Source organism: Varanus komodoensis, unplaced genomic scaffold (assembly GCF_004798865.1).
Source record: "Varanus komodoensis strain SLA01 unplaced genomic scaffold, ASM479886v1 scaffold13_3, whole genome shotgun sequence".
In the NCBI taxonomy this organism is placed as follows: Eukaryota; Metazoa; Chordata; class Lepidosauria; order Squamata; family Varanidae; genus Varanus; species Varanus komodoensis.
In genome coordinates this window covers 14245867-14259443 of record NW_025335409.1, presented here as the reverse complement: position 1 = coordinate 14259443, position 13577 = coordinate 14245867, and the positions used below count along the sequence as shown (strand labels likewise).

The window sequence follows — 13577 nt, the reverse complement described above, 5'->3', positions numbered from 1 at the left end:
GCTCTGGCTTTGTCTGCTGCTGGAATGTGGATTCCAGCAGGTTTAGATTGAGGTAATGTGGCCCTTCACAGGAAGGTTTCCCCAGCCCACTCAAGAGTAACTTGCAGCAACTCTGCATGGTTACAGATGGGTCTTTTCCAGCCCTAACAAGATTCTGTGGATTGATGGTGGGCCCTCCTACATGTAACACATCTGCTCTTCCACTGAGTCTTTCCCCAAGGTATCCTTCAGAGCACAGTTCAGTATAATGACTGAGTTTGCTTGTTTTTCCTTTTAGAGATTTGAAAGACACAGCTTTGTTCTCAAAGGGCTTCCAATATGTGTGTGACTGAATTGGCTTATTCAATGGAATAATATTCTAAATTGATTAACTTTTTCTGCTTTCTGCAGGTTTTGGAAATTTTAGGAAAGAAGTTCCCTATTACAGAAAATGAAAAAGGCTACAAAGTGTTGCCTCCTTACATCAGAATTATTCAAGGAGATGGTGTTGATATCAACACATTGCAAGAGGTGCGGCCTTTTTCTTATAATATGTGGACAGCTACTTCAGCGACTGTTCTCAAGTTGTAGTTGAATTAGATGTTAGAAAAAAGTACTTTAAAGCACTTAACCTCCTGGTTTTCATAATATATTTTGCAAATATAGAAAACATGTTTTCTTGAAAAATACAGTTTGGCTTATTCCCAGGAAGGTATATATAGGATTGTAATCCATGGATTGGATTGGATTGAATTGTGAAAGTTAAACATGTTTTTAATTAACTATGTTCATTAACAAACTTGAGATCCCTCTCAGGTGTCTGAGGCTGCAGCCCATTTTTATAGTGATTCTGGTACTTGAAGGATGGTTTCAGAAGGTGGAGCTGGAGAATTCCTGTTCAATGCTCCCAGGATCCCCTCTTGTTCCAAGCTATTTAACACATACATGATACCACTAGCAAAGGGTTATATGGAATGTTGAAGTTGGGTAGCCCAGTATAGTGATGATGCCCAACTCGATCAGTCCTTTCCATTTAACTCCAAGGAAACCATTCTGGTTCTAAACCTGGCTCTGATCTAATGATGGGCTGGAAGATAATGAAGAAGAAACTGAAACAAGGCAGAGGTGCTCTAGATTAGTCAAGAGGAAGATCACAGAACAAGGATTCAAACAGTGCTGAATGGGGTTATACTCCCACTAAAGAATCAGGCTTGCAGTTTGGGTGTACTCCTAATTTCAGCACTGAACTTGAATGCCCAGGTTTTGGCAGTGGCCAGAAGTGCATTTGCATAGCTGAAGCATGCACACACTAGCTCTGCCTAATCCTGGGGTTATTGGAATTGGCCACAATCACAAATACCTTAGTTACTGTGACCTACTTTGTGTGTGGCTGTCTTTGGAAAGTATTTGGGAACATCAGCTAGTCCAGTTTGCTGCATGTTGAGTAGAGAGGAAGCTCCTGATTTAAAGGGAGCATATGACTCTATTGTTACAACAGGTTTGGTCTGTGCCTGGGCATAATTTAATGGTTATGGCCTGCAAGCCCTATAAACTTGAGATCTTGGTACCTGAAAGACCATTTTCTATACAAGTCTACCCAGTTTTTAAGATCTTGGAGGAGATCTTCATTTTGTTCTCACCACCATTGGAAGTGCATCAGACAAGGGCAGGAAACCAGGTTCTGGAACTTGCTGCTGAGAGAGGCTAAGTTAGCCTCTGTTGTCCCTGTTTTAGCAGGCAAAGACGTTTTAATTCATATTTTTGTACATGTGTTGATCTGTTGCTAAAGGAATTCTAATGGTTCTTTTACTGTGTTTTAAGTTGTGTTTTTATGTTTTAACTATAATCTTATTTTTAACTTTATTTTATTTTAATTAGATGCTTTGAGTGTCAGTTTGGCAGAAAAGTGGGATATAAATGAATTGAATACACATGAAATAAAAATTAGATATGCTGTATCTTAAGTATTCTTTAAAAAGCTAATGCAGACACATTTATATTTTGGAGCGAAACAACTTTAAAGCAGATGCAACCATCTTTAATCATAAACATTTTCAAAGAACAACTAAATATACTAGGTAAAATTTTGGTCTATAATTCCTTCTACCCCTTTCAAAAACCAATCAAAAGGGGTTCTGTGTGTATTTCCTGAAATGACACATGCTTACTTTAAGGGTTGATTTAGGCCCACATACCTTGCAATACTGAACCCTCTATGCCATCCTATTCCAGAAGCTACATAATCTGTTGGCTTACAAAAAAGATAAACAACATGAGATAGAATAACATTAAAAATTCAGAGCATCTTGGCAATAGTTTAAAACCAATAAATAAGAACAATAATTAACAATTAAAATATCGTTTAAATAAAAAGGTCTTGGCCTGACGCCAAAAAACATAACGATGGCGCCAGGCAGACCTCTCTGGGGAGCGCATTCCATAGGTGGGGCGCCACCGCAGAGAAGGCCCTCCTCTGGGTACTCACCCTCCTAATATCCTTCACAGAGGGCTCCTGGAGAAGGGCCTCCTCCGCCGATCTCAGGGGGCATCTTTGTTTTAGATGGCTCTAAAATGGAAAGATGGCTGTGCATGGACCTGGACTGGGACTGCTGCATAGGAGGTTTAGCTCTTCTCCGTGCACTGTTTTCCTGTTAAAACTCTCAGCTCCCCAACAATAGCTCTTTACACCCTGTTTCAAATAATGGCTTTGAGGAGGTGGTGGCAGTGGGATTTTCAACAGGAAAACAGCAAGGGAAGAGATTTTAATTAGGGTTAGCACCCCTACACACAGTGCCCCTACTGCTTGAAAAAATAGCTCCCTCTCCCTACATTATCTAGCTGTCTTATATAGTTTACAAATGTAATAACTCGTTTGAGGTTCCAAAGCAGATAGCAGAAATACGTTTTTAAGGGAAAAGAGCAGGCTCTGGGGGAGCAGATGCAGTCAGAATACGGATTCTGTGAAATGAAATCATCTCTACTTTCTCTGCCATACACTGTTCTTTCTCTCCCATTAGCTTTGACTGCTGCATATTTGCATAGAAAATCCAAGGGACTGCTGAAAGGAAACCTGTTAGGAATGTGTGTACAAGCTTAAATCTTTTTGTGCTTGACCTATAATTAGGATATAAATGAAGAGACAGGTCTGAAAAGCAGATCTCATTTCCTTACAGTTTTTGCTAAAGCTCCCTGCATAATGTCTCCCTGCATAACACAACCTATAGGGTTGCACAGCTGTGCCCCTGTCCCTAAGTTTGCATGTTTCCCCCATCCCTGACCTCCATGGGTCATGGATAATTTTTGAGCTGGAGCTAGACTTCCTTGGGCTGAAGCTCACATGGTTCCAACTCTTGGGGGATGATTGAGCGTGTAGATCTGCCCAACTCCAACACTTGTAGCTATTTGGAACAGGGACGCTATGCAACTTCTGGTGACAGGGCCAGCACCATGGCCCTGCAGTTTGTTTTAATTATGTAATACCCTTTCATGCTTATCATGCATAAATGGAACTTCTGAGAAACATAATTCTAAGTAAATGTTTTCTGCCTAACAACTGTAGAGAAAGTATCTAAATTCATTAAACTAGATCTTAATAACTCAGTGATCTCTAAAACTAATGCACAGCCACTCTTAATTGTAGGATAAAAATATAGTTCTATACTTCTGTCCTATTCCTTTTACTTAATTTGGTGGAACATAAATTAAATTCTCCTTTCCTTCTAGAAATTGTTTGCAAGATAGTCATATTATAAGAAACTGTCTTTTCCCCTCTGGTATATTAGACATTCCATGAATATGTGTCCATGCCTCTTTGAAATTCATAGACCCAAGAAACAGGATTTTTCTTGTTATTCTGACTGATTTGCTAAAAAAGGGGTGTTATTGAAAACACACAAAGTCTAGGTAGTAATTCCACTAAACTTTGAAAGAAACTTAACATTTTTCTACCTGTTTTGTTTTAAAGAAAAACAAAGACCGCAAACATCAAGTAGAAAATGCAGTATGCTTATAATCCGTACATACGGAATACTTCACAGAAGGTGAAGGTGTACAGGATGCAGTTTGCATCCCCCTGCACCTTCTTAAAAAGCTAATCTGGAGATGCCAGTTTTTGGAACTATAGACAGGGAGGTGAATCAGCAATGCTCCATGAGAGATTTTTAAAAAATTATTAACAAATCTTTGAACACTGATTCATTTCATCCAGCAGAAACTGATGTACAGGCTTTTCTAGCTTTGCATGTGTAAGTAGCAGTTAACCTGTTGGAAAGATTCCTTTATTTTTATTGGTTACATTCCTTTTACAAAATTCATAGACCCAAGGCACCCCACATTAAGGAAGGCACCCTGTTAACCTTTCACACAGCTATGATAAGGGTCAACCCAGCCAATCTCAATGCTTGTATGAAAAAGCAGCTATAATAGGCAAACTACAGATGTTTTTGCCACAGTAGCTGTGATCTGGGCAATATTTCCCACATTAATAAGAACTTTCATGTGAAAAAAGAAAGATTGATTTTGTGAACCAAGCCTGTCTTTGAGGGCTAAACACATTTGCTGGAAATTATGGCAGAAATTCTATACAAATTTGCTCGGGAGGAAATCCTGTTGAACTCAGTCAATCTAAGTAGGCATGCATAGGATTGCAATGCAGGTCATGCTGATATTTTAAAACTTGGTTCAAAATAAATGTGACTTGATAGAAACAGGTGTGTATAATACCAGGTTTTAAATAACACCAGGCTGCACTTCAGATCTTTCACTTTGGAGGGCTATAAGGTTTTAGACATCTGAAAATCTACTTTGGCAACTCTGTCTAGAGTAACTTTAGTTTAATTTTATGCAATATATATACTTTAACAGTTAAAATGTTAAAATAATCTTTACAATTTTAACTGTTCGATACTTTTTATAACAAAAACTTAAGATTTTTTTACTTTATTACATTTCTGTACTGCCCTATAGCTAAAGATGTATTGAAGACAACATGGTAGACAATCATAGTAACTAAACCAAAACTAATGGTAAACAAAGGCTAACATGCCACAGGTCTAGAAGGCTGGATAATCCTGTAATGCTTGAATACCACCAATATTGGAGAGATGTTTAATATACACAAACTGCCCATGTGAGCAAACATTGGCTAAAGAGAGAAAGCAGTTTGTCCTTTGTTGGAGCAAATAAATAGCACATGTACAGATTGTAAAGTAGACTTATTTAACTATTTCAGATGAGACTTTTAAATATTCTGACATGCTAAGCCAGGGCAGTCCAATTTTTCAAACCTTGAGGACCCCTTGAGGACTTCAGCACAGAACCTGGGGACTGCACAGTGAATTACAGGCAGCTCCTTCTGTGACCACAGATCAAACATAATGACTGCTCTTTTGGGGTGGCCCATCCCTTTCTTCCTTGTTTCTCCTGCCCAGAACCCTTCCCATGTGACACCCCCCCAGGCCCTCCTTCCTTCTTGGAATTGGCACACTGAGCCAGCCTCTTGTAAGATTTGAGCTGACAAACCCTCCCCAGCATGTCCCGTCTACTCCTGGAATGGAGTGGGGCAAGCTCTTGTGAGCCTGACCAAGAATAGAACCTCAAGAATAGAACAGGAACCTCAAGAATAGAACAGGATGGGCCAACAGCCTCAGGAGAGCTCGCTTCAATCATGTTCATGCCATCACTGAGATCTGTGTTGGGGGGTGAATGGGGGGGGGGGGACCAAAAGGCAAGAGGGCCATAGAACAAGGCCTCAGGGGCCAGGCCTTAGACCACGCAGTGCTAATTATTAACCACTCTTATATTTTAAACTCAATTCCCATAAAAGACACCTCTCTCTGAAACAATACTGTGATGTATGTGTAATACAGAAAATGTACCTTTTTTTGCCAAGCTCTTAAAATACTTTCTATCATTTTCAGATGGTAGAGGGAATGAAACAAAAGAGATGGAGCATTGAAAACATTGCCTTTGGATCAGGTGGAGCTTTACTACAAAAATTAACTAGGGATTTCCTGAATTGCTCCTTCAAATGCAGTTATGTGGTCACAAATGGACTTGGGGTAGGTTCTTTAAATACTGTTTTCACATTGGGACAGAAAATGAAACCATTGATTTCACTTTTCAGTGTGTGTATAAGCTCATTTTAAAAGGAGAACGATATTTTATTCACTACATCTTTTATTTTGAATTCTAGGTAAATGTCTTTAAAGATCCTGTAGCTGATCCTAACAAAAGGTCAAAGAAAGGCAGGTTGTCTTTACACAGGACACCAAATGGACACTTTGTCACTCTAGAAGAAGGCAAGGGGGATCTTGAAGAATATGGGCAGGTAAGTATGCCTTAAATCATTGACTTTAAATTGTTTAATTTCAAAGTCTTCAGAACATGAGGGAAATACCTTGCATAACTTGCTACAGTGCTTTAGAGGACTATAAAGCCCAAGACATACTCTAATAATTTGAAGACTCATTTAAAATGGACTGCCATTGGAACAATGGATTTAACACCCAAGGCATAGGAAACTGAACAAACTACATGTTTCATTAACGTAGTCTTTTTCAGATAACCTTTGTAAGTGTTTCATTCTTCTAGTATAGTATACCCATTGCTTTAAAGTTGCTGTTTAACTTATTCCTAAAAGTATTACTATACTGTTGTGAGTTCTTTAGTCATCAGTTGCTTTGTCTTTGCTTCCAAATATATATTAGGTTGATAAAACGTAATCTTACTTACATAATAACAAAAAAGGTGACGTCCATGGTAGATCGTCTTTCCATTTTGGCTGAGAATCAAAGACTGGCCTAAACTCATCCAGGAACTTGATGCTGAGTGGGGGATGAGAATCTGCATCTCCCAAGCCCTATTCCAACACTCCAAACATTATATGTACCACACTGGCTATCTCCATACCTGCCCCACCACCAAATATACCAACCTATCATCCATGTAGCAACTATGTTAATTGGTCTAAAGGACTGCCAGTCCCATTCATAATCTTGGTCCACACACATTTTTGTCCTTAAAGGCTACAGTTGCCAGCATGATAACTTCACATTGGCCAAGTGTTTAGAGATGTTTAAAATGAGCACTGTCCAGAGAAACAAATGATCTGTTAAGTATGTGGACAGGTTAACATCACTGATATATACATTGCTTGCTTACGATAGTTTTGAAGGTCGATTTGTGTGAACCAGCCAACACAATTACCCGGTGACGCTTATGATGCAATAGTTGGAAGAAGATCACACAATTGTAGTAAATCATAAAATCAGCTGAGAATAACAAGACATGTGATAAGTATTGTGTCTTAACACACTGCTAAACTTCAGCACACTTAGGATCTATGCAGCTGAATGATTTCAAAGTTAAAACTCTAGGTTTCTGGAGCAACCCTCCTAAAATGAGATCTAAGAGCCTAGCTACACATTATATTTATAGCATCTCATGTGCCATGTTTTGATTGCCTGTATCCAGACTTCATCATGCTTTGAACAGAGCCACTGAAATTTATTGGAGGAGTCCCATTGATTTGGGTGGCCCTAATTTAAAACATGACTAAGCCTATATCTAAACCAGTATTATCTTCCCTTTAGTGGTTCATTGTCCCTGCTCCTGCCGTCAGTCTCTAGGGGCAATCACCTTCTTAATGGGAGGTAGCATAAGGAGAGACAAACAGATGGCAAAAGGTGGCTTGCAGCTTCTGCTTTCCTGTGTGTTTTACCTAACCCACCTGTCTTAGGGGAGCTTTAAAATCTTCAGTAGTTACAGCCTTGCTTCCATGTGGGAAAGGGCACTGTTCTGTGATAGAATAGATGCTTTACATTGAGAAGGCGCCAGGTTCAATCTCCAAGTAAGGCTGGGAAAGAACCCTATGTGAAAGTCTGGTCAGCTTAGACCTGCCTGTCCCAGTGTTGTGTTCTTCAGATGTGTTGGACTGCCGCTTCCATGATCCTTATCCATCATTTTGTCCACACTGGCTTGGGAAGACACCTGGAGAGTACCAAGATGGGAATGCTGGTGCAGATAATACTGAGATAGATGAACCAATGGCTTCGTTCACTGTAAGCCTGCTCTGCATGATTAATAATATGCAGTCAGGCTTTAAATATAGTGAGCTCTTGTGTGAGGGTCCATATTGGGCAGGGTAGACTCCTTGACATATGGGCAGATGAGATGTTTTCCTTTTTTAATGGAAACTGAAAGAAACTTGTGTTTGTTTACAGGACCTCCTTCATACAGTGTTTAAGAACGGAGTAGTAATGAAGTCTTACTCATTTGATGAAGTAAGAAAAAATGCCAGGCTGAAGACTAGTGAACTGACAACGGCATCTCACTAAAGTTTCATTCCATGTTTGTAGATGTGTAACAATTATGTACTGCTAATGGTTTCATGTAGAGGTCTGTGTGTTTTGTGTTCGCCACATTATAGCCAAATTATTTGTTGGTTTATGGACATCACTGCCCTATCTTCTTTTTTATTTTTTTGCCAGTCTTTAGAAAAGATGGAATTGGAGAAATATTTGCAGCTTAAAACAAGTTCAGTGTACTTCTAAGGACCCCTTTGCCAGTAGTGATTCAATCTGGTATTGATCTCCTCACTAATGAGACAGAGATGAGACTTTTTATATATACATACACACACACACACATATATAGTAGCATACCACAAAGCAGATTTGCATAAAATATCATTGCTTTATGTTTATATTTAACTTGTATTTTTGTACAAAAAGATTGTGTAAAATATATTTAAAGTTTCAATAATTACGTCTTTCCAACTTTTCATGATTTTTATGAGCACAGACTTTCAAGGAAATATTTGGGGATGGGGGAATGCATTGCCTTTTGTCCATTGATCAGCAAATAAAACATGGCCTTACGTTTTATTGTGACAATTGTACTGTTTGAAAGTTTTAATCAGGATTAGCTCACTCAGATTCCACAGAAAAATAGACATCCCTGTACATTGTAGTTATGTCATTTGAGAGCTGAATTTCTGTTCTTACTGGAATTGTGAGGTACTAAATAGAAATAAATACACAGGTCTTGCTAGAGAGCAAGAAATACAAACAGAATGCCAAATGTGGAAAGGACTTCCTTCTGCAACAAAGTTTGCCAAGTGTATCTCTGTATTCCCAGAGTAAGTCTTCAATCTTGTGCACACCCAAACATGCATGAGATTTGACTGTAAAACTAAGGGACTTCCTTCCACTTACAGAACATACATGTGTAAAATGCTGACATGTATGGAAGTGCTTTATTAAAGTACTACACTTCTGGGTTTATTTTTCCATATAGTATGACAAACTTCAAAGCAAACGGCTCAACTGAACTGGTGCACTCCCCCCCCCTTTTTTGTATTTTCGTCATTCATTTTGCTTTTTTGTCAGAGTGGATGTTAAATTGTATAGACGTCTTAATTTTTTTTTGTTAAACAACTTTAATAAAACATTATACTAGCCAAGCTCCTTTTACATTGATAGCCTCCCCTATAGGGGACACTATGCAGAGGTTAACTCTTTTTAAAACAAGAGGTATTGAAAGGTATTCTTTTCATAACTGCACTTGGTTCACTTTTCTATAGATGTGTTGAATTGATTACAAAGAACAAGTTGATTAGTGAATGACTTGACAAGCTGTTTCACATTCTCAGGTGTATGGCCATACTTCTGGATGGTTTCTAGAAGACAAGGATTTTTATGGCCTTTCTAGAGGAGGTGGTTTAATTTTGGTTTGTTAGCTCTGGTGAGGGATTAAAAAACTGGTCACTGAGCAGGTGGCACTTAGGTTTAAATAATTATCTGCAGAATTCTTAAGAATTGTAATAAAAGGGAGCAAATCAAGGTAAGATTTTTAAAGTGTTGAAAAGCCATATTTTAATATTTTGCTAAATGAAGCTTATATAATTGCCCCAGGGTGGTGTTGTGCCACTTCCCCCCCACCCCAGTCTCTGTAGTATATTTTCTAAATAACGTTTCTACAGCTATATGTGATTATACATGGAACTGAAGTATTATCAGTGATTTGGCTGGTTCTTCTTCGTGGTCTCTCTGCATCTCACATAATGGGCATGCAGCCTGTTTCAGAAAGATTCTATAGCTGGAACATTTTTGGTGGAGCCTCTCCCCTGCCCCAACATGTAGGAGAGGTTCTCACCGAATCCTTCAGCTCTTCTTCAACTGCTGTCATGGGTGCACCAGGAAGTTCTTTCTTTGCATTCTTGTAGTTATCTTTCCCTAGCGAGACCCTCCCAGCCCTTGGTGCCATGAAATACACAGCCCCCTACAAGACACTCATAGCAGTAGTTGACTTGCTACTGCAAAAAGCCATAGAGAGAGCCACCTCCCCAGAGACAACACTAGGCCTTTACTCCAGTTGTTGTACTGAAGAGGTATGGGGGAATCCACCTGATACTGGAGCTCAGGGGCATCAATTTCTACACAGTCCTCAAGAAATTCTGGATGGCCACACTGCAGAACATCCTACTCCTGCTACATAATGGGACTAGTTGACATCAACAGACCTCAAAGATGCTTATTTCCATATCTCCACTGAGGACTCTCACAAACACTTCTCCATTTCCACACTGGAGGCGAGACCTTCGAATTACTGACCTTATCTTTGGGCTTGCCATGGCCCCTGAGTATTCACAGAGTGCATGGCAGTCTACCCCCATGGAGTCCAAGGTCTACAATTAATTGTCATTCCATCCAGTAGACCTTGGTGCAAGCCATCAGTGCCTCATACAAACTGCTTTCTCGACTGGGACTTGACTTAACCTCAGAAAAGTTCACCTTCTTACCCTCTCAGCTGACCTCTTCATCAGGGCCTACCTAGAGAGCATACCTCCCAGACTCCAGAGTGTTTGTGCTGATCAAGACCCCTCAGGCATCCAACCACTATCACCTCTGGAGACCAGAAGATCCTCAGCCTTATGGTAGCCACTGTCACCATCATTCCACTGGCTAGATTCCACACATGCCTCCTGCCACGTCTGGTTCATCAACACCATCTCTGCTGAAGATCTGTAGAGAACCAAACTAAAGATCCTCCAAAACATCCAGCAAAGCCTCCAGTGATGGACCTAAACCCACAAGCTATCCAAAGCAACTCACTAACAATAACTACAGATGTTTCCTGCTCTGGGTAGGAAACCCACTCTGGCTACCTGGTGATCTGAGGAAAGTGGAACAGGACTGATTCCATCAGACATAGAAACTACCTGGAAATGCTCAGTACCAAAAGTCCTTGTGGTTTTCCAAACTCTCCTCAGACTTCACATCCAGATCAACTCTGACAACACCACCAGCATGTTCTGTATAAACAAGCAGGGAGGCACCAGGTCCATCACAATAGCATGTCTAGCACCTGAAATCATGAAGTGGCGCATTACTGACACGGGGATTCCCCAGCTTGACATCTGCAAAGCAGTTGCCTGGTTGAAACGGTCCACCTTTGTAAAGCAGTACCATCTTGACGTATGTGAGCAGAATGCGTCTTTAGCAAAGTGGTTCTGTTTTCCATCCTTCAGTAGCAACAGCTCCTGCTTCCAGAAGGTAAGCTCAGCAGTTTCCCATACGTGTGATGCACAGAGACCACAAATGAAGGAAAGTTGTTTACCTGTAACCAGTTCTCTGAGTGATCATCATGTGCATTCATTCAGCCCATCCTCCTGCCTCTCTTCCGTGTTGTTCCCTGATGATGTAGCAGTCCTAAACTACATTAAAGGCAAGTCCATGAGCAGCCCCCCTTCCTCAAAACAGGAACATGAAGTTTGTCTCATGTCACTCACACTGAGGGATTGGGCAGAACCCTCTCCTACATGCCAGGCTGGGGCGGGGGATCCCAGCAGAGAACATCTGTGCTACAGATTGTTCCCAAAACTGACTCCATGCAGGTCTGGAGCCATGTGAATACACAGATGACCACTTTAAGAACTACAATTGCAGGTTAGCAACCTTACTTTGTCTAAAAGTGACTTCCATGTCCAGAAATAGCCTTCCTTATTCTGATATCGATTTGTCATGGTGAGAAAATTCTGATTAACGGTCATCAAGATATTTAATTCCCTTCAGAATATATGGGGGAATGAATTTATGATACGTAGTACAAGACACCTGGTAAGTGTCCCTCATAACATGTATTTTTGTACTTGAATGCTGTAGAAAGGCAATCTTAGGCACTATGAGTTCCCTGAAAGAATGAGTTTCAATGTTTCTGGGGCACATACATGTTTATGTGTTAGTTAAAACTCTATCTGAATTATCTCAGCTACACTTCATAAAGAATTCTGGGCTCCCACCATCAAGATTCTAATGTTAATAGAGTTGACATCTAAAGCATCACAGTTTGGTGTTAGATAAAACTTACTTTACAGTTGAAATATCCTAATCTGCCATGCAGAAGCAAGCTGCTTGTTTGGTTTTGCTTTAAACAATTAGGTTTGTAGAAATTTATATATATATATATATATATATTTAGTTTCCATTCATAATAGTACAGTACTTGTATTTAGAAATGACAACTGGGAGGCTTTTTGTGTTTTAGAGATAATTTATTTATAATGTGTATTTAACATAGGAAATTTTTATGACTATTTTTTCTCAGAAGAATGGTTATGTCATAGATACGAAATCTTTTATAGCAAAGAATCTCAGAAAATTGAAGATGTATTCATTGTTTGCCAAAATCAAACCATAAACAGAATTTTCTTCAGTAAGAATTTGCTTTCTTACATTCCTTCTTAATCTACTTAGCCAAGTAAGCATTCTTCATATAACAACTGTGTTTCAGTAGCCATAATGTACTTGGCATCAAAGACAAATGTAATGAACATGGAAATAAAGTTTTAGTTCCAGTAGTGAAATTTATAGCTATTTGACTTTATTTTAGCCTTGTGCATTTTGACAAGCAAATGACTTTCGTATTTCTTATGAAACCTCTCTGAGGACAGAGGGAACTGATGCTATAAACAAGGGAAGGCTAGCCATTATATTCCTGGAGGCCATTCTGTTAACTCGCAGTGGAACTCTCTTGGATGATGCTCTATAATCAAGTTGGTACTACTTAGCAGTTACGGATTCACAGGTAAGGAGCCCATGTGTTGGAAAAGTATGAGGCTCCTGAAATACCAAGAGGCAGATTAGGAACAATCCTCTGACTTTCTAGAATATGCATGAAATAACAACTACAAAGCATATGTAATGCTGTCACTGTCCCTTTTCTTGCTATGTCTTCAATAAAGATTGTTAAAGCTATATAGAACCACACAGAATTTATCTGCAAAGCATATTGCCTTCCATAATCCACTTAACTTTATCACAAGGTATTGCTTTTGCAGACAAAGTGAAACTGCAGGCTCCTCATTGTGTGCTCTTGGGAATAAGTGTATTTAGGCACTTTTGAGGACCAAAGGCATAATATAATTTTTCTATATTTGGGTAGGTGCTGTGGTCTGCTACAGTACTTTGTAGTAAGCAAAACAGTGGTAAGCCAAGGGCTTGAACATTAAGGGTGAAATTCTATGCATCTTTAGACCAAAACAAAACCCTAGAACTCCTGGTGGTCCCAGCCAGTCATGTTAAGAGTTGTAGGGATTT

The 13577-nt window shown here is 39.5% G+C and overlaps 1 protein-coding gene across 1 annotated transcript in view; it reads left to right on the top strand.

Moving 5' to 3' along the window:
• Positions 1–12844, top strand: part of NAMPT (nicotinamide phosphoribosyltransferase) — a 33434-nt gene extending 20590 nt beyond the window's left edge. Inside the window, exons 8-11 of the mRNA XM_044423332.1 lie at positions 391–510; positions 5898–6038; positions 6173–6307; positions 8202–12844. Of these exons, the coding sequence (XP_044279267.1) occupies positions 391–510; positions 5898–6038; positions 6173–6307; positions 8202–8315 (510 nt within the window). The 3' untranslated portion in view covers positions 8316–12844. The remainder of the gene's footprint in view (positions 1–390; positions 511–5897; positions 6039–6172; positions 6308–8201) is intronic.
• The last annotated feature ends 733 nt before the right edge of the window (positions 12845–13577 follow it).